Source organism: Salvelinus alpinus, chromosome 5 (assembly GCF_045679555.1).
Source record: "Salvelinus alpinus chromosome 5, SLU_Salpinus.1, whole genome shotgun sequence".
In the NCBI taxonomy this organism is placed as follows: Eukaryota; Metazoa; Chordata; class Actinopteri; order Salmoniformes; family Salmonidae; genus Salvelinus; species Salvelinus alpinus.
This window is the reverse complement of record NC_092090.1, coordinates 63,813,938-63,838,598: the sequence shown is the minus strand read 5'-3', so window position 1 is coordinate 63,838,598 and position 24,661 is coordinate 63,813,938. Positions and strand designations below refer to the sequence as shown.

The 24,661-nt window shown below is 42.9% G+C and overlaps 1 protein-coding gene across 3 annotated transcripts in view; it reads right to left on the bottom strand.

Moving 5' to 3' along the window:
- Positions 1–24,661, bottom strand: part of aopep (aminopeptidase O (putative)) — a 112,670-nt gene that overhangs the window by 31,170 nt on the left and 56,839 nt on the right. For 2 of the 3 annotated variants that reach the window (XR_011675126.1, XM_071402649.1), the window contains exons 8-13: positions 24,018–24,120; positions 23,744–23,851; positions 23,091–23,134; positions 22,076–22,136; positions 15,328–15,390; positions 13,179–13,262 (exon numbers count right to left, since the gene is read on the bottom strand). Coding sequence is in view for 1 of the 3 variants with exons in the window: in XM_071402649.1 (XP_071258750.1) it covers positions 13,179–13,262; positions 15,328–15,390; positions 22,076–22,136; positions 23,091–23,134; positions 23,744–23,851; positions 24,018–24,120 (463 nt within the window). In the remaining 2 variants the exon portion in view is untranslated. Of the gene's footprint in view, positions 1–13,178; positions 13,263–14,954; positions 15,008–15,327; positions 15,391–22,075; positions 22,137–23,090; positions 23,135–23,743; positions 23,852–24,017; positions 24,121–24,661 lie in introns of all 3 variants that reach the window. The other variant, XR_011675127.1, reaches the window with a different exon arrangement.

Genomic DNA, 24,661 nt, shown 5'->3' with positions numbered 1-24,661 from the left:
TAGGGCCGGCTCTGACTGCATGTGTGCGTATGGATGTGGGTACGCAGACCCGCGAACCACTGCAGTCCCCCATGATGAGTTCAGATTTTGTGGCCTCCACCTCCATCAAAGTTCCCTGAGTTAGACTGCCTGAGTTAGACTGCCTGAGTTGGACTGCCTGAGGTGGACTGCCTGAGGTGGACTGCCTGAGTTGGACTGCCTGAGTTGGACTGCCTGAGTTGGACTGCCTGAGTTAGACTGCCTGAGGTAGACTGCCTGAGTTAGACTGCCTGAGTTGGACTGCCTGAGTTGGACTGCCTGAGTTGGACTGCCTGAGTTGGACTGCCTGAGTTGGACTGCCTGAGTTGGACTGCCTGAGTTGGACTGCCTGAGTTAGACTGCCTGAGTTGGACTGCCTGAGTTGGACTGCCTGAGTTGGACTGCCTGAGTTAGACTGCCTGAGGTAGACTGCCTGAGGTAGACTGCCTGAGTTAGACTGCCCGAGTTAGACTGCCTGAGTTAGACTGCCTGAGTTGGACTGCCTGAGTTAGACTGCCTGAGTGCCAGCACATGCGCACACAGATACACACACTCAGATCTCAAAGATATGTAGTTATTGGATTAATGTGCGGGAAGCATAATCCCTGGCGTCTATGAACCCAGTAACATAAAGCTCTCATTACTCTGTGTGTGTGTGTGTGTGTGTATGTATGTTTATACAACTGGTGGGTCTAATCCTGGATGCGGATTGGTTAAAACCGCATTCCAGCCGGTGTCTATTCCACAAGTTACCACAGGCTAAAGCTATGAGCTTAAAATGCATATTTACTCTGTTCCATCTGACTGCGTAATCCACTGTCTCATCAGCCCAGGCAGGGAAGTTATAAACTTGATCTCCACTATAAAAAGCGATTTTTTTTCGACTAACATCTCGTTTTCAACAGCGGAGATTTGTAAAAACCCTACTGTCTCTCCGACATTTGCAACATTGTTTCAATATTCAAATTCGATCTCCAACTGTTCCATAGTAATGAACGTGTCGGGATTCGGGACGAGAGAGAGGCAGGCAGCGTTTCTCCCCCAGTCGAAATCATGAATCAAATGGCATCATTTTTATGGACATAAACAAAGAAAAGTCATTGAAAAAAGGCCAAACGAAACTAAGTGCAGCTAGTTTGCAGTCATTCCAGCTTCAGTTTAAAGTTATTGTGTTAGCTGTGTCGTTGGCTAGCTCCTCTGAACAACCGTGTCCTAACGAGAGAGCACATTTTCTATGCCAGGAGAAATCATGCCTCATTAGCTCATTGTTATGTATCCAAAGAAATGTCACTCGAAAACAGCTTAAAGAAATGCAGCTACTGTTGTTATTCTGTCTGCACTGTTTGACGTGACTGTAAGTTAGCCACAGTTGGCTAGCTAGCAACAAGGGATAAGAACGTTGCCAGCCAGTATGGCAATGGAACATTTAGAACGAGCGACTGGGTCGCGTCCATAGATACAGAACAAAAAGACTGAACGACTGGGTCGCGTCTCTGGCAACCGAACCAATAGAACGAACGACCAGCCGGCTTGGGTAGCAACCCTAGATTTGTTTCGGAACTATATCTTGTGGAAGGATGAAATAGTATGAATAAATTCATCAAAATAATATTTTGTTAATGAAAATATGTCAATCATTGTGTGAATACGTTGTTAACCCGTTGTATAAAAGTGATAATGTCCTTGAAGCCGGTGTTTGGAGGATTTATGGGCATGGTTTGCCCGGCCCGAGACGAACACACCTGTGCAAATATATCCTCCAAACACCGGCTTCTCTGGCATTATCACTTAAGTATATCAGGGTTGGGCTCAATTCAGAATTTTGGAAAAGACTAAAAATGTTTTTTTTTATTTTTTTTATTTGAATTAAATTGGCCACACACCACAGGAAGTAGAATTGAGTGCAATTAAAATAAATTCCACTCAGTCATAGAACATGAATTTCATTGAATCTGACAGATCACCCTTCCACATACCAAATAATATATCCCTTTTCTCTGGAAACAATGTTCATATACTCTTTTGAGAATAGCCAATTATATTTCCATCAACCATTTAATTTGTTTGGCTTCTTTTTGAATGGCTCAGGGTTCACCTGAGGGTTAAACTAATGCATTCTGGGAAACGTAGTATTTCCCCCATATTGAACTAAATTTAAGTGATTAATGAAATAACTTTGAATATTCGCATACAGGTTTTGTTTTCCTTGGGACAGTGGATAGCCTTGCGGTTAAGAGTGTCGGGCCAGTAACCAAAAAGTCGCTGGTTCAAATCCACGAGCCAACTAGGTGAAAAATCTATCAATGTGCTGTTCAGCAAAGCGCTTAACCTTAATTGCCGTAAGTCACTCTGGATAAAAGTGTCTGCTAAATGACTAATTGATAGTCGTGGATTTAATGTCATTTTTGATGTTTTATGTACAAAACTGATATTTGTATAGACTACACCTAATATAGAAAAGAAGGCGTTTGAATTTCATTTAATTTCACTTAATTCCATTGTATTTCCTTTAATTCCTGTATCCTGTTTACTACTTCAATTCAAGAAATCTAAACTAAATTCTGAATTAAGCCCTACCCTGTGGTGTGTGTGTGCGTGTGTGAGAGGGTTGAGGAGGCTAATTACGTCAGGGCATTCTGAGGGTCCCGTGAGCTCGTCAATCATTAGCAGCACAGACATGTTTTAGAACTCAGTCCACCCCAGTCACACATGCACACAGACACACATGCACACATGCACACAGACACACAGACACACACACTACATACTGTACCCCATGAAAGCCTATGAATGAGTCGATGCCTGAATCACCCCTTTAGGTTTTATGTAAAAGTATTGATTCAGATTCCAACAGAAGACTGGCTGCTTTAAAGGGAGCATAACTCAAAACACACAATGTAATTTACCCAACCACTCTCTGTCCTATACAATTACCTATGTGTCAAATTGGTGTTTGGTATAAATCCAATGTGAACTCTTGTGAGTGAGCTGTTGAATAGACACAGATGTTACCTCAGTGTGTGTGTGTGTGTGTGTGTGTGTGTGTGTGTGTGTGTGTGTGTGTGTGTGTGTGTGTGTATTCCTGGGAGAGTCATAAAACACAAAGTGGCATTATACTGAGCGACTGCCAGACGTTAAATGACATGTCAGGATGGGCACACATCACTACAGGGAGTCATAGATACAGTGGGGAGAACAAGTATTTGATACACTGCCGATTTTGCAGGTTTTCCTACTTACAAAGCATGTAGAGGTCTGTAATTTTTATCATAGGTACACTTCAACTGTGAGAGACGGAATCTAAAACAAAAATCCAGAAAATCACATTGTATGATTTTTAAGTAATTAATTTGCATTTTATTGCAAGACATAAGTATTTGATCACCTTCCAACCAGTAAGAATTCCGGCTCTCACAGACCTGTTAGTTTTTCTTTAAGAAGCCCTCCTGTTCTCCACTCATTATCTGTATTAACTGCACCTGTTTGAACTCGTTACCTGTATAAAAGACACCTGTCCACACACTCAATCAAACAGACTCCAACCTCTCCACAATGGCCAAGACCAGAGAGCTGTGTAAGGACATCAGGGATAAAATTGTAGACCTGCACAAGGCTGGGATGGGCTACAGGACAATAGGCAAGCAGCTTGGTGAGAAGGCAACAACTGTTGGCGCAATTATTAGAAAATGGAAGAAGTTCAAGATGACGGTCAATCATCCTCGGTCTGGGGCTCCATGCAAGATCTCACCTCGTGGGGCATCAATGATCATGAGGAAGGTGAGGGATCAGCCCAGAACTACACGGCAGGACCTGGTCAATGACCTGAAGAGAGTTGGGACCACAGTCTCAAAGAAAACCATTAGTAACACACTATGCCGTCATGGATTAAAATACTGCAGCGCACGCAAGGTCCCCCTGCTCAAGCCAGGGCATGTCCAGGCCCGTCTGAAGTTTGCCAATGACCATCTGGATGATCCAGAGGAAGAATGGGAGAAGGTCATGTGGTCTGATGAGACAAAAATTTAGCTTTTTGGTCTAAACTCCACTCGACGTGTTTGGAGGAAGAAGAAGGATGAGTACAACCCCAAGAACACCATCCCAACCGTGAAGCGTGGAGGTGGAAACATCATTCTTTGGGGATGCTTTTCTGCAAAGGGGACAGGACGACTGCACCGTATTGAGGGGAGGATGGATGGGGCCATGTATCCCGAGATCTTGGCCAACGACCTCCTTCCCTCAGTAAGAGCATTGAAGATGGGTCGTGGCTGGGTCTTCCAGCATGACAACGACCCGAAACACACAGCCAGGGAAACTAAGGAGTGGCTCCGTAAGAAGCATCTCAAGGTCCTGGAGTGGCCTAGCCAGTCTCCAGACCTGAACCCAATAGAAAATCTTTGGAGGGCGCTGAAAGTCCGTATTGCCCAGCGACAGCCCCGAAACCTGAAGGATCTGGAGAAGGTCTGTATGGAGGAGTGGGACAAAATCCCTGCTGCAGTGTGTGCAAACCTGGTCAAGAACTCCAGGAAACGTATGATCTCTGTAATTGCAAACAAAGGTTTCTGTACCAAATATTAAGTTCTGCTTTTCTGATGTATCAAATACTTATGTCATGCAATAAAATGCAAATTAATTACTTAAAAATCATACAATGTGATTTTCTGGATTTTTGTTTTAGATTCCGTGTCTCACAGTTGAAGTGTACCTATGATAAATATTACAGACCTCTACATGCTTTGTAAGTAGGAAAACCTGCAAAATCGGCAGTGTATCAAATACTTGTTCTCCCCACTGTACATACACACACACACACACACACACACACACACACACACACACACACACACACACACACACACACACACACACACACACACACGCACACACGTCTCCTGTGGAGTGATGAGACAGGTTGTGAGCTTCAAATGCCCCCCCAAAACCAGACCTACTACTGAGTGATAAATGAGACAAATACACCACAGACAGGTACCTCTATCTTTCGTTCTATCTTTCCGTCTCTTCCTCTCTCTGGATATTTTCCACTCTCTGTCTAGATCCATACTTTCTTTCAGTCTCACTATATCTCTGACAGTCTGTCCGTACTATAAAACACTGTACCTTTAATTTCCCAAACAGTGATACATATTATGCCTTTTGCACACATCCCTTTAACTTTCCTGCAAATAACATTCCATTAATGATAGGCCCTACTTTTTAAAGGCCAGACTCTGGAGTGTGATAAAGAGGAAGGTGCTATACCAATTACCAGCTTACATAAAGCATACGTCTACGCAGTTCAAATAAAACCTGCGTCTTTACAGTTTAGTGTGTGTGTGTGTGAGAGTGTGAGTAAACTGACTCAATAAATCAGCATTGGATTGATTTATGGTTTATAAGGCCAGGCCTGACACAAGTGTGCCATTGAGGCACACGTACACACACGCTCAAGAGATTGCTAGCCAAACGTGTAATGCTAAATCAACAGATTGTTATTGGGGTGAAGTGTTTTATATATGAGAGATGAGTGAAACGGACGTTGTTTTAACATTAGGGAAGCCTCTCAGGCCCCCCATGCAACAGTATCCTCTAGTCAATGGACCGGGCCACTGCTACAATGGAAAGAGTCAACTAAGAGGAGAGGAGAGAGACTTCTGTTACCTACAGCTTTGTGCATACTGCTAATATGTTTGATAAGGGTATATTTCACTACACTTACAATTGCAGGAGAGCTCTCTCTCTCTCTCTCTCTCTCTCTCTCTCTCTCTCTCTCTCTCTCTCTCTCTCTCTCTCTCTCTCTCTCTCTCTCTCTCTCTCTCTCTCTCTCTCTCTCTCTCTCTCTCTCTCTCTCTCTCTCTCTCTCTCTCTCTCTCTCTCTCTCTCTCTCTCTCTCTCTCTCTCTCTCTCTCTCTCTCTCTCTCTCTCTCTCTCTCTCTCTCTCTCTCTCTCGTGTGTGTGTTTTGTGGAATGCAGTAATCCACTCTCCTGTGGTTGTGTGTACATGTATAATAGAAAGCACATGACTCCATGGTGGTGTCCCATCCCCTCCTAACCATAACCCTTCAAATGCTCTGTTCAGGTGGGTCACGGTACGGTCTGAGGAATACTGGGTGCACATGGATCGGGCACGCAACATGGGATCACAGAGATAGACATACCATGATCATGTCTACCAACCTCAGACCAGGTTGGGCCATAATTCACGCCATTGAATTACTTTAGAGTTGTAAATCTTTCATTCTTTACCTCAGAGACCAGGCTGATAACCCAGTGTCTGGTAATGCAGGGGCCAACGTGTCAGTAATAGATTGGGTTGTCGTCTTTCAGACATGCACATGGATGTTAGAGCTACCCTAGTACTGTGTGCAATTAAAAGACGCACTTCTGAGCTATATTGTTCAAGTCACACAATAGACTTTTAACTGATATCCACCAAACTGTGTGTGTGTAGTGTTGCAGGTCCAGCAGACGTCGTAGTGTCTTTCATCAGAGGAGTCTAGCCAGGATAGGGGTCCTAGCTGGACCTAGCAGCAGACCGCACATTCTTTAGTCGGCTTCTGCACTGCCTGATGCTGAGACGAATCAGAACCAGACAGCACTGTTAGACTAATGGAGCACACACAAAATAGTGATGCGCTGGTTAACTCATAAGCCGCAGTCTCCGCGGTTATATCTGCGGGGCGGGCGAGTTTAGGGTCATGAAATACTGTGTGGATGAAGGGCAGTTGGGTGGCGGGCGGGTTGAATAAAGAGAAAACAATGTACCAATAATCCATAAGCTACAGACAACATGGAAAGCGGAAATACACAGCTAGGGATTATGTTCACAAATCTGATTGGCCTTTAGCCATGTCTTCATGTTTTTTGTGAAAGTGTGATAGGTGGTGCAGTTATGTGTGTCTGATGGCAGTGTATTCCAGACATGGGAAGCTCTCGCAGAGAAAGCGGATTTACTAAAGGGGCTTTTTCTTAAGGGAACTATACAGTCACCTCTCATTGCAGACCTTGTGGATCTGCTGCCATATGTTTGGGTTTTCTGTTTAACAAAAATACTGAGTGGAGGGGGAGCCAGGCCATTGATGAACATTTTCTTGTTTGCTTATGGCCTTATACAGCTCGTTGAGTGCGGTCTTAGTGCCAGCATCGGTTTGTAGTGGTAAATAGACAGCTACGAAAAATATAGATGAAAACTCTCTTGATAAATACGGTGGTCTACAGCTTATCATGAGATACTCTACCTCAGGCGAGCAAAACCTTGAGACTTCCTTAATATTAGATTTCCTGCACCAGCTGTTATTTACAAATAGACACAGACCGCCACCCCTTGTCTTACCGGAGGCAGCTGTTATATCTTGCCGATGCACCGAAAACCCAGTATGTTATCCATGTCGTTGTTCAGCCATGACTCGGTGAAACATAAGATATTACAGTTTTTAATGTCCCGTCCATTTTATTATCCAATGATTGCACGTTGGTTAATAGGACTGATGGTAGAGGCGGATTACCCACTCGCCTTCGGATCCTTACAAGACACCCAGACCTTACTGGATTAAGCGTACATTTTCGTTAACTGTAATTTCGTTAGTTATGCTCCAACTTTCCCTCCATCTTGTGCCAACATCAATTCTTTTCATGTCTTGGTTCCAATAGTTAATCTTTTTTTATAAGAGATTGTCAGTTGGATATGCTCTCTGCAAGATTTTGATATCTTCCCTATCACAAAAACATCATGGAAATCATCATCATCTCCCTCGTCTTGGAAATAAATGTATTTCCTGTTACCAAGTCATTTATAGTTACTATGCCTTTAGTTGTCCATGTGGAATCTAAGGATTGTTCCACCAGGTTGTGCTTTTAGGAAGTGATATTGGTTTATGTAGAATATGTTTCATTTTCTTCCATATTGTTATTGTGTTGTTCATTTTCTTAGCTTTAGATTCTGGGGATCTTAAATATGTACCCATTGTTCCTCTTTAGTGTATTTAACTATATGTTGCAAGTAAAAGCCTTGGGTAGCGAGGTTAAAACCACCCTCGGACTTGTATAACTTTAATTTTGTATCTATAAATTTTATTTGCCCATACAGTATAAAGTCTGTTATTACCAATTATACTTTTTTAAAGAATGTCCTCAGTGGGGTTATTGGTATTACCAAAAATAAATACAAAAACTTTGGCTGCCATGCCATTCTAAATAGGTTTATTCTACCTGTAAGATTTATGGGAAGATTATTCAATTTACTTAGATCTGCTTTCATATTGTTGAGTAATCGATTTAAATTATCTTTATATATTTTTTGTTTGTTGTCACGTGTTTGTTGTCACTTATTAAGCATCCTAAGTATTTCATATTTTTGTGGTCCAAATGATTGCTGTAAATACTGTAGTGATATATTTATTTTTTCCTATTGCCATTATTTGGTATCATTATTTCCTATTGCCATACTGTAACCTGTTATATTTGGGTCCTGTCTAATTCTTTCTGCAAGCGGTTCAATTGCCAGTGCAAACAGGAGTGGGGTGAGGGAACATCCCTGTCTTGTGCCCCTTTCTAAAGCGATTTTATCAGATAATGTATTATTTGTTTATATTTTTGTTTTAGGACAGTTATATAACATTTTTATTAAATCTATTATTTTATCTGGAAAGTTGAATGGTACCAAAGTTTTGAATAGAGAAGGCCATTCAAGACAGTCAAAAGCCTTTTTGGCATCAACAGTCATTATTGATCAATCTATGTCTTGTTTCTTTGCGTATTGTATTAAACTGAAACATGTTCTTGTATTTGTTTGTAAGTGTCTATTTTTAATAAACCCTGTTTGATTGCTATGTATCAAATCTGGGAACACTTTTGATATTCTATTGCTTATAAGCTTAGTTATTATTTTATTGTCACAATTGGGGGTCTATAATATGGGTCTATATTCAGAAGGGGACTCTCCAGATTTTCCTAGTTTTAGTATAACTGAAATAACTGTTTGATACATGGAACTAGGAAGCACTGATATGAGTGACATGTTTGTTGTCATTTGTGTAAATAGACATGGTCCCAAAATGTTGAACAGAATTTTATGGGAAAGCCATCCATTCCATGACACATCTTTTGAACATCAACATTTTAACAGTCTAATACATACATTTCATACAGTATATGCAATCGTAATAATAATCATTTAAAATGCATTTCAAAAGAACAGAATGGCATATTTTGAGTTGAAATATATTACTGTGCTTTGAGTGTTGCGAGCTCACGTTGGGAGCGGTTGGAATCATGGTAATTCTGCCAAAAAGTTATATTTTGAAATAGAGTTCAGAGGTTAAGAGTCTTTCTAATACTATATAGACATCAAAATGTTTACCTGCCTCTGTGTCACTTTCAAGCTGCGCTGTTCATCAGATTCTTGATATACAATTTAACAATTGATAATATTCTCACCCATCGTTTAAAGACTTGTCTTTTGGCTAAACCCCCTAAAAACATTCAGGAAAACAGCTAACTTCATGCATTTTAACACATTTTGCCATGGGGCAGAGAAAAATGTACAGTTTTATAATACTGTTGTACACATTTTGTCATGAGGCTGAGAGACAATTGTACAGTTTGAAAGCTAATTTCCTGCAAATCTACACATTTTCATGGGCCATCAGTGGCTGATTGCCAGTGAGTGATTTGCGGTGAATGAGGGGCAGGGGAAAAAAAATGTATGTCCTCTTAAAACTACTCATAACACAAATTTGGTTTGTGATATTAAGATTCTAACAATGATAGTGTGTTATATAGACATATTTAGTAAAAGTCAAGGACGGGGAGGGACATGACTTTAAAAAAGTACATTTGTTTTGAGTCAACATGATTCTCTCGGCTCTCCTAGTGTTAACACATATCAGCCTCATTATAAACACGTCACAACCACTGCAAAGAAACACTGTCTAGTCTTACTCAACTCAACTATGGTGATGTCACAGTTTACATAGAGGTCACCATGCTATATTTAAGCAATACGTATATTTAAGATCCTATAAGTCGCTCTGGATAAGAGCGTCTGCTAAATGACCAAAGTGTAAACGTAAGAAGTGGTACAGTCACTGTTGACTTGACTTCAGGAGGCAGCAGAGGGAGGGGGCCGATATGCATAGCGCCTGTTGCTATGGCAATCTGTAAACGGTGGAGTGTGTTATACAGGACAGGTCGTCACCTAGGTGTGAATTAGTTGATATTGTGTTGGTTGGAGACTCACTTCCCCCATTTTCCCTCAGTCTCTGGAACATTCCCAAGCAGTGTACAGCAAGAAGATTTACCACAGACAAGCAAAACAGAACAGCCCAATTCTTGGTATGAAGGGTTTTGTTCTAGCCCAACTCTCACACACCTGCTTTCACTAATCAAGGACTTGGTGATTATAATCTATCCATCTATACTCACATTAAAAGGTTGGATGGAAACCTGGTTAGTGACTGGGATGTTTGCCAAAGAAGCTGTTGCCCGCCGGTGCCAGACTGCCTTCCCCTACAGGGTTTCCTGAGCTGATTAGCAGGGGCAGAGAGACCCTCTCATTACACCAACCACAGATGAAAATGAGAGCAAAATGAGGCCCATTACCACAAGAGCATGACTAATATCCTTTAGCAGACACTTGATACACCCACATACATACACACATACTGTGTACATACTGTATACGCACAGCCACAGACATAAAATCATGTGCACACCCACACATACAAAGACACATATACGCACGCACACACACACACACACACACACACACACACACACACACACACACACACACACACACACACACACACACACACACACACACACACACACACACACACACACACACACACACACACACACACACACACACACACACACACACACACACACACACACACACACACACACACACACGGTACATAAAAGCGATGAAGGGAAGGAGGTAATAAAGTCTGGCTCTATTAAAGTGACCCTGATCTCAGGCCTCTCTCTGTGGGGGGTGTCTGAGTCTCTATACACTGTGACTTTGTGTGTGTGTGTGTGTGTGTCTAGACCTCTAATCATCTATGATGTCATTAGTGCTAAACGCTACACTGGCTCTGTCTCATGCCCGATGCCTTTGGCCAGTCTGGACTGGTCTTCTCTTCCTCTCTCCATTCTTCTCTTCTCATCATGTTCTGTCGATTCTCTTGTCTCATCCTTTTTCATATTTGTCGTCATCTCTTCTCTTCTCTCTTATAGTCAAATCTTTTCTCCTTATTTTCTACTCTTACTCTACTCTCTCCAGGTACTTCTCTCTCGGTTGCAAGATTCTAGTAACTTCCCAGATTTTCCAGAAATCCTGGTTGGATTCCTGATATCCTGCTTATCCCTCCTGATTTTGGGAATCTGCCAACTAAGAATTCTAGAAAATCTGGGAATTTGGGGAAAGTTACTGGAATTTTGCAACCCTCTCTCATCCCTTCTTTCCTCTCTGTCTTCTCCTCTCCTCTCTTCTTTATCCCTTCACCTCTCTCTTCGCTCTTGTCCACCCTCTCCCCCATCTTTCATCCCTTCTCTTCCCCTGTGCTCTTCACTTCCTGCTTTCTCTTCTACCTTTCCCCTCGTCGGTCTGCTTGGTGATTTATAGACCTGTGACAGGCAGATGGGGGAAGAGAGGGGGAGGGGGGGGGAATGCGGCAGGCGCGTTTGAAGGAGTAATATAAAATACACCTGGCCCATCCAGGCCCTCCCTCTGTACACAGAAACAAAGAGAAAGAGAGAGGGATGATGGGATGATGGGCAGTAGGGGAGAGGCATAGGGAGGGAGGTGGTGAGAGGTGGGGTGGGCCGAGGTGGATTGGGTCACCTCGTGTTTCCTTTCAGGATGGCTTTTATGGCGTAACTTCAAACACTGAACGCCCCCCACCTCCCCTCCCTCCCTCTCTCCCAGGCTATTGTGCGTGGCCAAGCGGACAGTAATTGGCTATTCTTTCATGGGTCTGATTTCCGTACTCTCCCTCCCACAGGAAGAGGCCCTTTCGCTGCCCCTTTGTGTGTGTGTGTGTGTGTGTGTGTGTGTGTGTGTGTGTGTGTGTGTGTGTGTGTGTGTGTGTGTGTGTGTGTGTGTCTGCTTGCCCCCTCAGAGGCCATAAATATGCCAACCTGCAAGATGAGGTGGTGGGGAAGCTGCTACACAGGCTGTTACTGGAGGAAGGCTGTTTCACAGAAACAAGACTCTTACAAGGTTTAGGAGTTTGACTCAAGTTCAGTTAACGTGAAATATCTAACATGAGAAGGTCCCAGATACTAATATTCAAAACGACATGTATTCTAATAGACAAAACGACATGTATTCTAATAGACAAAACGACATGTATTCTAATAGACAAAACGACATGTATTCTAATAGACAAAACGACATGTATTCTAATAGACAAAACGACATGTATTCCACACTGAAGAACGAAACAGGTGCCATAATAACTTTTCACTTACATTCATCGCAGGTCAGATACTGTTAATGCATGAATGGTTCGCGAAAAACTCCCTGTCAAAAGGATTGTATCCACCGAATCCTTTGCGAGTGATAAGTACATGCTAAAGCCTCCAGTTAAAACACTCAGTAGCAGCTAAGCCAGGAGGTTCATTATCCCAGGCAGTATTATACAGGCAAAAGGTTCCTAGACCTCTGTGGATTATACTGTAGATTGGTGCTTGCTCATTAGTGATACAGGTGTGTGTGTGTGTGTGTGTGTGTGTGTGTGTGTGTGTGTGTGTGTGTGTGTGTGTGTGTGTGTGTGTGTGTGTGTGTGTGTGTGTGTGTGTGTGTGTGTGTGTGTGTGTGTGTGTGTGTGTGTGTGTGTGTATGCATCTGTGTGTGTGCTCGTGTGCGAATTGCAAACACACTTGGAGAGAGGCACAGTTTGGAGCATGACATGTTAATGCTATACACCAGGACACAATGGAAATGACACAGAGAAGTGAAGTGCTGCATAACTCTACACCTTAACACGGCTCTAAACATACTAGAGAGAGAAGGAAAAGCATAGAGAGGCCTAGAGAGAGAGGGAGAGAGCGAGAGAGAGCACTTGGAGGCTCTGAGTCAGTGAAAGACACACTGAGGCCATGAGCGCATGAGATTGACGCTTCAAATAGACCTCTCTCGGGCCAAAGTGGGCTCGTACCTCTTTGAAGTTCACCTTCAGTCCTGCTTTCTTCCGCTTTCTGCCTTTTCCAACGCTCGGACTGAGACCAATCCATTTTGCTACCTGCCCAGGGAGAGGGAGGGAGAGAGGGATGAGAGAAGGAGAGAGGGAGAAATGACGAGAGATGGCAAGGGGGAGGGAGAGAACGAGATAGAGGATAAAGAGAGAGGGAGAGAGAGGGTAAGTGAGAGAGAGGGAGGGAGGGAAGGGCAGAGAGGGATGGAAGGAGAAAAACAGAGAGAGAGAGAGAGAGAGAGGTCAGGGCAAAAACAGCACACATCTAATACGAGTAAGTAACTACAGTATAAACAGACTTTCGGCACACATTCCATTGCTTACACTGTCTCGCACACACACTCATTGCAGGGCTTGCAGGGCGATCATTTAGATGCATTTTGGGACCCTTTAACTTGGCTGTGCGAGCTGCACATTCTACCTGGTCACCATGAATTAAAACATCATATTTTTGGGGCAGAAAAAAAACAGGATTTTGTTTAACAGCAAAGTGCATTATCCTCATGATTCCTGTAATAAAATGGTCTGCCCTGCCGCTGTGCCCGCCTGCTACATTGGGGCTGGCTGCTGTAATGAGCAAATCTCTCACACTCTCTCCCCCCTCGTGTAACCCCTCGTGATTGTATAACATTTCAAAATGCAAAAACAAAACCATTTTGGAAGCAACTAGTTATCCATATTAAAGAGAGGAGGGTCTCAGCTTTCTGTAGGTATCGTCTTTATTTCTCAATGATCATCATTGATCTCAAAGCACACTTTTTTACAATCAAGATATGTGATATGGCTTTGAAACACAGAGTGCTATACAATGTTTGATTAAGAAGTTGTAATAGGTGTTATTCAATAAATACGTTGTTACTCCAACATGGCCAAGAGCGAATGCGTGATTCCAAACATTGCGCATCGGCCATCGCGGGTGCACTAGGCCTCATTGCAATTCTTACATTTACTGTTAGATTAATACACGTCGACTAGCAGTAGGTGTTATATTTAGAGTTAGCGATCTAGCTAATGTCTTTCGAGTTTCCACTTCCTCATGTGGTGAATTAGCGCCAACTGAATTAGGCCTATATATAATATTAGTGCCCATAAAAATGAAAGCAAGTTCATTTCTATTGAACAAAAAAAAATGGACAATTCTGGAGCCCTATTTTGACAGTAAAATATAACAAAAGTTCATTGTAAACCAAAAATTCACGACAATCACTGGATTACGTTGCAAATCAAAATATTTGGAATCACGCATTCGCTCTTGGCCATGTTGGAGTAACAACGTATTTATTGAATAACACCTATTACAACTTCTTAATCAAACATTGTATACTTTATAATGACTTTATAAGACGATGATCGAAATTCATTTGATTGTGTGACGCCGTGAAAAACAATATCTGTGTGCCACCAAATCATGGGCTGGTGCCATCCACTGGAAAAGTTAGTGGCACCAGTGCCACCAGGGGAATATGTGAGTCTGGACTGGAGCCCTGTATAGACACACACACACGGCTGCTCGCACGCAAGCCCCAACAGCGAGTCAAGCGGTGAAGGTAGAGACAGACAGCGAGACGTCCTTGCCACGACAATAACAGTCCCTACAGAGTGTGGTCATGGCTATACTACCAAAACGCCGTAGACAAGCACCCTAAATACAGCTTTATCTATCAATAGCTCATATTGCATGCGCACACAGACACACAGACACACAGACACACAGACACACAGACACATATACACACGCACATTTTTTAGTCAGGTCTGTTATTTCGTCTTTCCGTCAGTAAGGAATGCTCTGCCTGTAAGATACGGATAAAAAGACAGTGCTTCCCCACTTTCGCAACAGATGTATGCACGGAGAAAGACGGCGATAGAGAGTGAGAGAGTGAGAGAAGGAGAGTGAGAAAGGCTGCAACAGAGAGAGGCAGCATAAACTGAGCTGAGAGGGAGAGAGAGTGAGAATGTACTTCAAACAGCTGAGGAAACAACTCCAAATCTCGGTGAGCTCCTCAAAAGCAGGCGAAAAAGAAAGACGGGACGAAAGAGAGCAATAGATAGAGGGAAAGAGAGAGAGAGAGAAAGGGGGGGGGGGAAGAGAGAGGGGGAGATGTGTCCTTACCTCCGCTTTGACTTCTTCCACCAGTCGAGTCTGTGTCCGTACGGCTCTCCCTTCACACAGCCACTGAACGAAAGAGGAGAGGAGTGAGTGAACCAGTGAGAGAAAGAAAGAGAGAGAGAGAGAGAGATTGAACAGGAGAAAAAAAGGAATGTTGAGCAGAGGGCAAGAGAGAGAGGGAGAGCGAGAGAGGGAAAGGGAGGTAGGAGAGAGAGGGGGAAGGAGAGGGAGGAGAGAGCAGGGGAGGGAGGAGAGGGAGAAAGAAAGAAGGGGAGGGAGTAAGATCACTTGTTTCTTTCTGACGGAAACTCACGGTTTGACTTTGGAGGATGATAGAAAGGAGGGGGGTGAGAGGAAGAAAGAGAAAGAGGGGGGAGAAGAAGAACAGAAGGTGGAGGAGAGGAAAAATCCCCTCATTAACAAAAGCAGTGTTTAGAGCATCCCACAGGACTAAGTCACAATCTCTTGTGCGTCCCCACACACACGCAAAGCGTACACGCAAAGCACGCACACAAACAGACGTATACATGAAGGCACGCACACACACACACACACACACGCACACACACACACACACACACACACACACACACACACACACACACACACACACACACACACACACACACACACACACACACACACACACACACACACACACACACACACACACACACACACACACACACACACACACACACACACACACACACACACACAGCACTTAACCTTATTAAAGCTTTCACCCAAGCCACTATTCAACTTTGAATCACAGAGACGGTGAGCATGATAATAAGGCGGAGAGAGGGAGGGAGGAGAAAGATGAGAGTAGAGAGAGGGGGGGTAGAGTCAGAAAAGAGAGAGGCTAGCTGTGTGACTGACAGATCTGAGACAGAAGTGTGTAATCAAATACTACAGTGTGTACAGAGAGAGAGTGAGAGAGAATCCTATCAAATCAAAAAAATGTCAAGCAGACAACCTAAGAAAATTAACAACAATGACAAATGGTTTGATGAAGAAATCTAAAACCTAAGAAAAAAAATGTAGAAACCTATCCTACCAAAAACATAGAGACCCAGAAAACCTGAGCCTACGCCTTCACTATGGTGAATCACTAAAACAATACAGAAATACACAAAGGGAAAAGAAGGAACAGCACGTCAGCAATCAGCTCAATGTAATTGAAGAATCCATAGAATCACACTAAACAAACAACAACGCAAATAGTTATCTATCAAAAAACAGAGATGTATGGATAAACCACTTCTCAAATCATGTTGGCTCTATGACAAAGAACAAACAGCAAAAACATATATATGATCAAATACAAATCTTAGAATCAACTATTAAAAACTACCAGAACTGACTTTCTCCAATTACACAGAATAAACCACAGGACAAAATACAAACCCTCCAACCCAAAAAGGCCTGTGGTGTTGATGGTATCCTAAAAGAAATTATAAAAAATACAGACCACAAATTCCAATTGGCTATACTTAAACTCTTTAACATCCTCCTCAGCTCTGGCATCTTCCCTAATATTTGTAACAAGAACTGTTCACTCCAAATTTGACCCCAATAACTACCGTGGGATATGAGTCAACAACAACCTTGGGAAAATGTTACCTTTATTTAACTAGGCAAGTCAACTAAGAACAAATTCTTATTTTCAATGATGGCCTAGGAACAGTTGGTTAACTGCCTTGTCAGCTCGGGGATTCAATTTTGCAACGTTTTGGTTACTAGTCCAACGCTCTAACCACTAGGCTACGACTAGGCTATTAACAGCAGACTCGTACATTTCCTCAGTGAAAACAAAGTACTGAGCAATTGTCAAATTGGCTTTTTACCAAATTACCGTACAACAGACCACATATTCACCCTGCACACCCTAATTTACAAAGAAAGAAACCAAAACAAAGTCTTCTCATGCTTTGTTGATTTCAAAAAAGCTTTTGACTCAATTTGGCATGGAAATCAAATTGATAGAAAGCGGTGTTGGGGGAAAAACATACAACATTATAAAATCTATGTACACAAACAGTTAAAATTGTGTGCTGTTAAAATTGGCAAAAAAAAACCACTTTTCTTTCCACATGGCCGTGGGTGAGACAGGGATGCCGTTTGAGCCCCACCCTCTTCAACATATATATCAATGAATTGGCAAAGGCACTAGAACAGTCTGCAGCACCCGGCCTCACCCTACTAGAATCTGAAGTCAAATGTCTACTGTTTGCTGATGTTCTGGTGCTTCTGTCCCCAACCAAGGAGGGCCTACAGCAGCACCTAGATCTTCTGCACAGATTCTGTCAGACCTGGGCCCTGACAGTAAATCTCAGTAAGACAAAAAAATGGTGTTCCAAAAAAGGTCCAGTTGCCAGGACCATAAATACATGAATTCCATCTAGACACCATTGCTCCAGAGCACACAAAAAAATTATACATACCTCGGCCACAGGTAACTTCCACAAAGCTGTGAACGATCTGAGAGACAAGGCAAGAAGGGCCTTCTACGCCATCAAAAGGAACATAACATTTGACATAACAATTAGGATCTGTCTAAAAATACTTGAATCAGTTATAGAACCCATTGCCCTTTAGGGTTGTGAGGTCTGGGGCCTGCTCACCAACCAATAATTCACTAAATGGGACAAACACCAAATTGAGACTGCGTACAGAATTCTGCTAAAAATATCCTCTGTGTACAACATAAAACACCAAATAATGCATGCAGAGCAGATTTAGGTCGACACCCACTAATTATCAAAATCCAGAAAAAAGCCGTTAATTTCTACAACCACCTAAAAGGAAGCGATTCCCAAACCTTCCATAACAAAGCCATCACCTACAGAGAGATGAACCTGGAGAAGAGTCCCCTAAGCAAGCTGGTCCTGGGACCAGACCCCACAGAATACCTGATTGCTGTGACTGACCCAAAATTTAAGGAAAGCTTTGACTATGTACAGACTCAGTGAGCAGAGCCTTGCTATTGAGAGGCCGCCGTAGGCAGACCTGGCTCTCAAGAGAAGTCAGGCTATGTGCACACTGCCCACAAAATGAGGTGGAAACTGAGCTGCACTTCCTAACCTTCTACCAAATGTATGACCATATTAGAGACACATATTTCGCTCAGATTACACAGACCCACAAAGAATTTAAAAAAAAATCCTATTTTTATAAACTCCCATATCTATTGGGTGAAATACCACAACGTGCCATCAAAGCAGCAAGATTTGTAACATGTTGCCACAAGAAAAGGGCAACCAGTGAAGAACACTGGGAGGGAGAGGAGAGAGAAACAGAGAGAGTCAGATAGAGTGACAGACAGCCGTGGTATATTGGCCATATATCACAAACCCCCGAGGTGCCTTATTGCTATTATAAACTGGTTACCAACATAATTCAAATGTTTTGTCTAATTTACCATGTCTGTCAGCCAATCAGCATTTATGGCTCGAACCACCCAGTTTATAATTAAGCAATATGGCCCGAGGAGGTGGGGTATATGGCCAATATACCATGGCTAAGGGTTGTTCTTAAGCACGACGCAACGCGGAGTGCCTGGATACAGCCCTTAGCCGTGGTACATTGTGATACATGGTACATATTATAAACAGGTCACCAACGTAATTAGAGCAGTAAAAATAAATGTTTTGTCATAGCCGTGGTGTACCACGGCTGTCAGCCAATCAGCATTCAGGGCTCGAACCACCCAGTTTATAATACATTTTGAACCGCTAATAATCGAATATTTTAAACATTGTTTCTCTTGAAACTTTTTGTGTATGTAATGTTTGTTTTGTTGAATTCATTGAGTTGTTATTTGTCATTGTTGTTTAGTTTTTTTACTTGCTTTGGCAATGTAAATATGTTTCCAACGCCAATAAAGCCCATTTGAATAGAATAGAATAGTGTAGAATGTAGTGAACGTTGAGGCAGTAAAGTGCCATTGTGTTGAAGGATACCAGACATAGCGGTTTAACTGCCTAGATCACTACTGCTATTCCCTTTCCCTTTAGCTATTCCCTTTAGCACACACACACACACACACACACACACACACACACACACACACACACACACACACACACACACACAGGGAAAGGAGTTGGCCCTCAACCCCTTCATCGCATTATAGGCCCCACTTGTAAATGGACTCCAAGTGCTCAAAGAGACGCACTCTTTGAGGTTGTAGAGATGCACGCTACAAGCCCAAACACACACATACAAACTAGACATTTAAGGGCTGTGTAGTAAGCCATATGGTACAAAATGGCTGCTGTGCATAAATCAGGTAGAATTGGTCTGTCCCTGAAAATCTGAAATAGCCAGTGTAATGAAAAAGTAGCCATCTATGGAGGTGCTATGACTTGCCACCCGCAATTTTTTTGCCATACAAAATCACATTTGGTGGCATTTGATTTGAGTTAGTAGTCAGGTATTTGACTGTCAGCTGGCGCTTACGGAAAACACAACACTAAACATTGGATGAGGCCAGTTCCCTTTCCCGTCACACACTGCCAACAGCTGTCACATCTGATCATAGGGGTAGGGTTGCAAAATGTCCAGAAATACTTTTCAGAGGATTTAAGGACTTCCTGTTTATTTTCTCCTGATTCCAGGAATATTCCAACTGGGATTTCTGGGAAACGTGAATTTTGGGAAAGTTGCTGCAATTTTGCAACCCTAGACAGGGGAAATATAAACACAATGCATCGGATAAGAACAGTCCTTTCAATGCTCTGGTGACTGGAGGGCCCTTATTGAAATTTTATTTTAAGTGTCACGACCCACCCAAGATTCATCATCCCCAAACTGCCTGCTTACTCATACTAACAGCGGTCTAAAATAGAAAGCTGTTCAGTTCCCATTCCATTTGGCCTTTCTGGGATGTGTGTGGATGTCATTGTTTATTATTAGGCCTCTATACAACTTCCTGACATTTTCTATTTCCAGCCATGTTCAAGTTCAATGCATTATTAACCTTCGAATAATGGATCAAGACAAGGAATGAAAAAAGGACTGCACCTAAAAAGGGTCTGATTGATCCAAGTGCCGCCACTGTTACTGACACATCAAACCGTCACTCACTCCGAGGTAGGGGATGATGACATCATCCCAGTGAATATTCCAGGAGGTGAAGGTTGCCAGACAGCGGAACACCACAAAGGTAATTAAGATCCGTTACCACGGTGATTACAGTAGGAGTAGTCGCTGATTGATTGTGAGGTAGTCGTGGGAGTAGGAGGGCTGTGGCTAGCAGACAGCTGAGAGTTTTCAAGATGTAAATGGTATCTGTGCTCTAGGACCTCCTAATGAAGAGAGAAACATAGCACCATTCATATCCACCAGTGTTATTGCAAGAGAAATGAGTCATGTGACTCTGCTGATAGAGCAACATACTTTATATGAACACCAGAAGTAGAAAGAGAGTGAGAGGGAGGGAGAGCGAGAAAGAGGGAGAGAGAAAAAGAGGGAGAGAAAGAGAGAGAGAGAGAGAGAGAGAGAGAGAGAGAGAGCCCCAGGACAGCAACATAATTAGACCCAACCAAATCATGAGAAAAAAAAATGATAATTACTTTACACATGGGAAAGAATTAACAAAAAAACAGAGCAAACTAGAATGCTATTTGGCCCTAAACAGAGAGTACACAGTGGCAGAATACCTGACCACTGTGACTGACCCAAACTTAAGGAAAGCTTTGACTATGTACACTCAGTGAGCATAGCCTTGCTATTGAGAAACCTGGCTCTCAAGAGTAGACAGGTTATGTGCACACTGCCCACAAAATGAGGTGGAAACAGAGCTGCACTTCCTAACTTCCTGCCAATGAGCTGCACTTCCTAACCTCCTGCCAATGAGCTGCACTTCCTAACCTCCTGCCAATGAGCTGCACTTCCTAACTTCCTGCCAATGAGCTGCACTTCCTAACCTCCCGCCAATGAGCTGCACTTCCTAACCTCCCGCCAAATGTATGATCATATTAGAGACACATATTTCCCTCAGATTACACAAATCCACAAAGAATTCAAAAACAAACCCAATTTTGATAAACTCTCATATCTACTGGGTGAAATACCAGTGTGCCATTACTGCAGCAATATTTGTGACCTGTTGCCACAAGAAAAGAGCAACCAGTGAGGAACAAACACCATTGTAAATACAACCCGTATGTTTATTTATTTTCCCTGTTGTACTTCAACTATTTGCACATCGTTACAACGCTTTATATAGACATAATACGACATAATATAATATTTGAACTTCTGTTAGTGTTCATTTTTGTTGTTTACTTAACTTTTGTTTATTATCTATTCCACTTGCTTTGGCAATGTTAACATGTTTCCCATGCCACTAAAGCCCTTGAATTGAGAGAGAGATAGAGCGAGGGGGGGTAGTGTGTGTGTGTGTGTGTGTGTGTGTGTGTGTGTGTGTGTGTGTGTGTGTGTGTGTGTGTGTGTGTGTGTGTGTGTGTGTGTGTGTGTGTGTGTTTCTTAGTTTCAAACCTTGTGGATCACATTTTCAATAATGTTGTATTGGTATTGCACATGACCACAATGTTTTTATTGTCATGAAAAATACATAGTTGTTAAGCTTGAACTGGTGTCTGCCTGGTGTTTCTGTCTGCCAACTCTCTGTCTTGTAATAATAAAAAGGGGAATAGCTCCACAGTCCAACCTCCACATCAATATAGTAGGCCCTTTCTGGCCAGTATAACTGCATACAGTACGTTCCAACCATGCAGCTTACCTTAGGAAATCCGGGTCGATCCAGCCAGTCTGCATAAATAGCTTCAAGGGTTAGGCCTTGTCTGGAACACAATGGCAGAACATAATTATTATTGTTAATGTAACCACTGTTATTACCTAAGACACAATGATAGAACATCATCCTGGGAAAATAGTTATCGTAATGTCGAAAATGTTTCGAGCAACACCTTCAAATACAGATGTAGGATCTTAATTTGACCCCTACAAAAAAACGCCCATTAATTATAATCCACATAATAATTCAAATGTCCTATTGCTGCAGGATTAGTATCCTGCTGTGGCAAACTGGCTCAAATTAAGATCCCACATCTGTAGTAGAAAGGGGAAATTCAGGCACAAACCCAACTGCCCACATTTATTCACACCCACACACAAACACAAACACACACACACACACACACACACACACACACACACACACACACACACACACACACACACACACACACACACACACACACACACACACACACACACACACACACACACACACACACACACACACGTATGGATGCATGTGCACACACAAGTTTCCTAAGCCTGTTTCCAGTCTCTTTCAGTCCGTGGTGTTTACAGTCAGAAGCAGCAGACACAAATATTGACCGACCCTAACTATCCCTCCAACTCTCACTTTAATTTAATCAATCTGCTCTGGACACAGGCTACAGCACAGGCAGGGAGAAGACACCGCTCTGAGAGGAGGGAGAAGGGAGGAGGCTAGAGGAGGGAGGAGGGAGGGGGGTGGGGGGGTGGAGAAGACAGCAAGAGAGTGGGATAAAGGGAGGGACAGATCATTTGTAGTGAGGGAGAGGCAACGAGAGAAAGACTGAATAGAGGAAAGAGACGATAAATGAAGGAGGAGAGAAAGCGAGGGAGTGAGATGAGTAGAGAGGAAAGAGATAGCAGAGAGAGAGAAAGCGGTCGTCTTTTCACAGTAAACATTAGTGGATCTGGGTTTACAATTGTCAGTTTATGAATGACTAATATCCACTTACCTCTCCATGTCAGGAAAGGTCTCCAGCAGCATTTGCAAGAAATCCTGAACCAAAACATCAATGATTAATTGCATGTAGTTCAGTGTATGTATGTATGTATGTATGTATGTATGTATGTATGTATGTGTGTGTGTGTATAATGATTAGTGCTCTTAGAATAACTCTGTGCCTGTGAACCTAGGTCACTGCTTTGTGTCTGAACGTGTTTATGAAACATTCATTAATGAATGGGGCCCCGGGGCCTCAACTGCAGGCACCAAGGGCCAGGTGTGGTGGCTTACACACACACACGCACACAAACACACGCACACACGCACACGCACACAAACACGCACATGACCAGGTGTGAGCGCTCACAGCCGTAAGGTCCTGGCAGGACCAACAACTCTTGACAGGTAAGGCACTCGGATCAACATTTACATAGAGAGAGAGTGTTTCAAACGCTGACTGCTTTATCCCTTTCAGTACCACCTCAACCGACACCTTATTGGTTTCGGTGCAGCAGAATGCATGTCTGCATTAACGAGTAACCACTGACAACTTGTGTGAGAGAGTTGACTCCAAGATTTAGGTTAAAAGCATTTCTCTTCGTGGTAGATCAGTTTTCCATGTGAAATGGACTTTTGCGTTTGTAATAACACAGTAGCACCTACCTGAGAGAGAATTAGTTGTCCATGGTATTTCTTTACAAAGAGCCTGAAGAAGTGGAGGAAGTACTCGTGTCCTACTTTACTGGCCAGGAACCTGAGGAGGAAGTAGCCCTGGAAGAGAAGAAAAAAACACACACAAACCATATCCATCAGAGCAGGAGGGGACATCAAATACCAAACGAATACAACACCTAAAGAGGTGGGAGACGGACACCTCCGGTATTTGATAAGCTACTGTCACACTGGTCCTACTGTATGTTGTGTTATTTCTCCGTACCTTGAGGTAGTGTACTTGCATGAAGGCTTTCTCAGGGTTGAGGGCATGTTTGACCAGGGACGACCCAGACTCACTGACCTGGCCTGTACTCTCCATGTTGGGCCTGCACACAGACAGTCAGACAGGACAGACAGTCAGACAGGACAGACAGTCACACTGGACAGGACAGTCAGACAGGACAGTCAGACAGGACAGACAGCCAGACAGTACGCCACTGACTGTCCTATTTGCCCTGCTCCTATTTCTTTCAACAGACATGACTATGGTGTGACCGTTTTGAAATGTAAAGTGGGCTCCATTTCCAATAGACGAGGAAGTTAAAAGGAATACTCCACCCGTGTAACCGCTCTCATTGGTCCTGTACATTAAACAGGCTGCCATTGTGCTAAAGGCAGGCCACAAATCACATCCAGATTTATAATGGCATTCTATAGTGTTTATACGACCTCACCACGCTACGCTTGGACTTTACTGCCCATGACTCACTGAGCTCTGCCTTCATGAGAACACACACACACGCTCGCAAGCACATGCACAGAAGACCCACACACACACACACACAAAACAATGAAACACACCTCACATGAAAAAATACTTCAGTTTACTATAGAATACTACAGTACTTACTATAGAATTCTACAGCA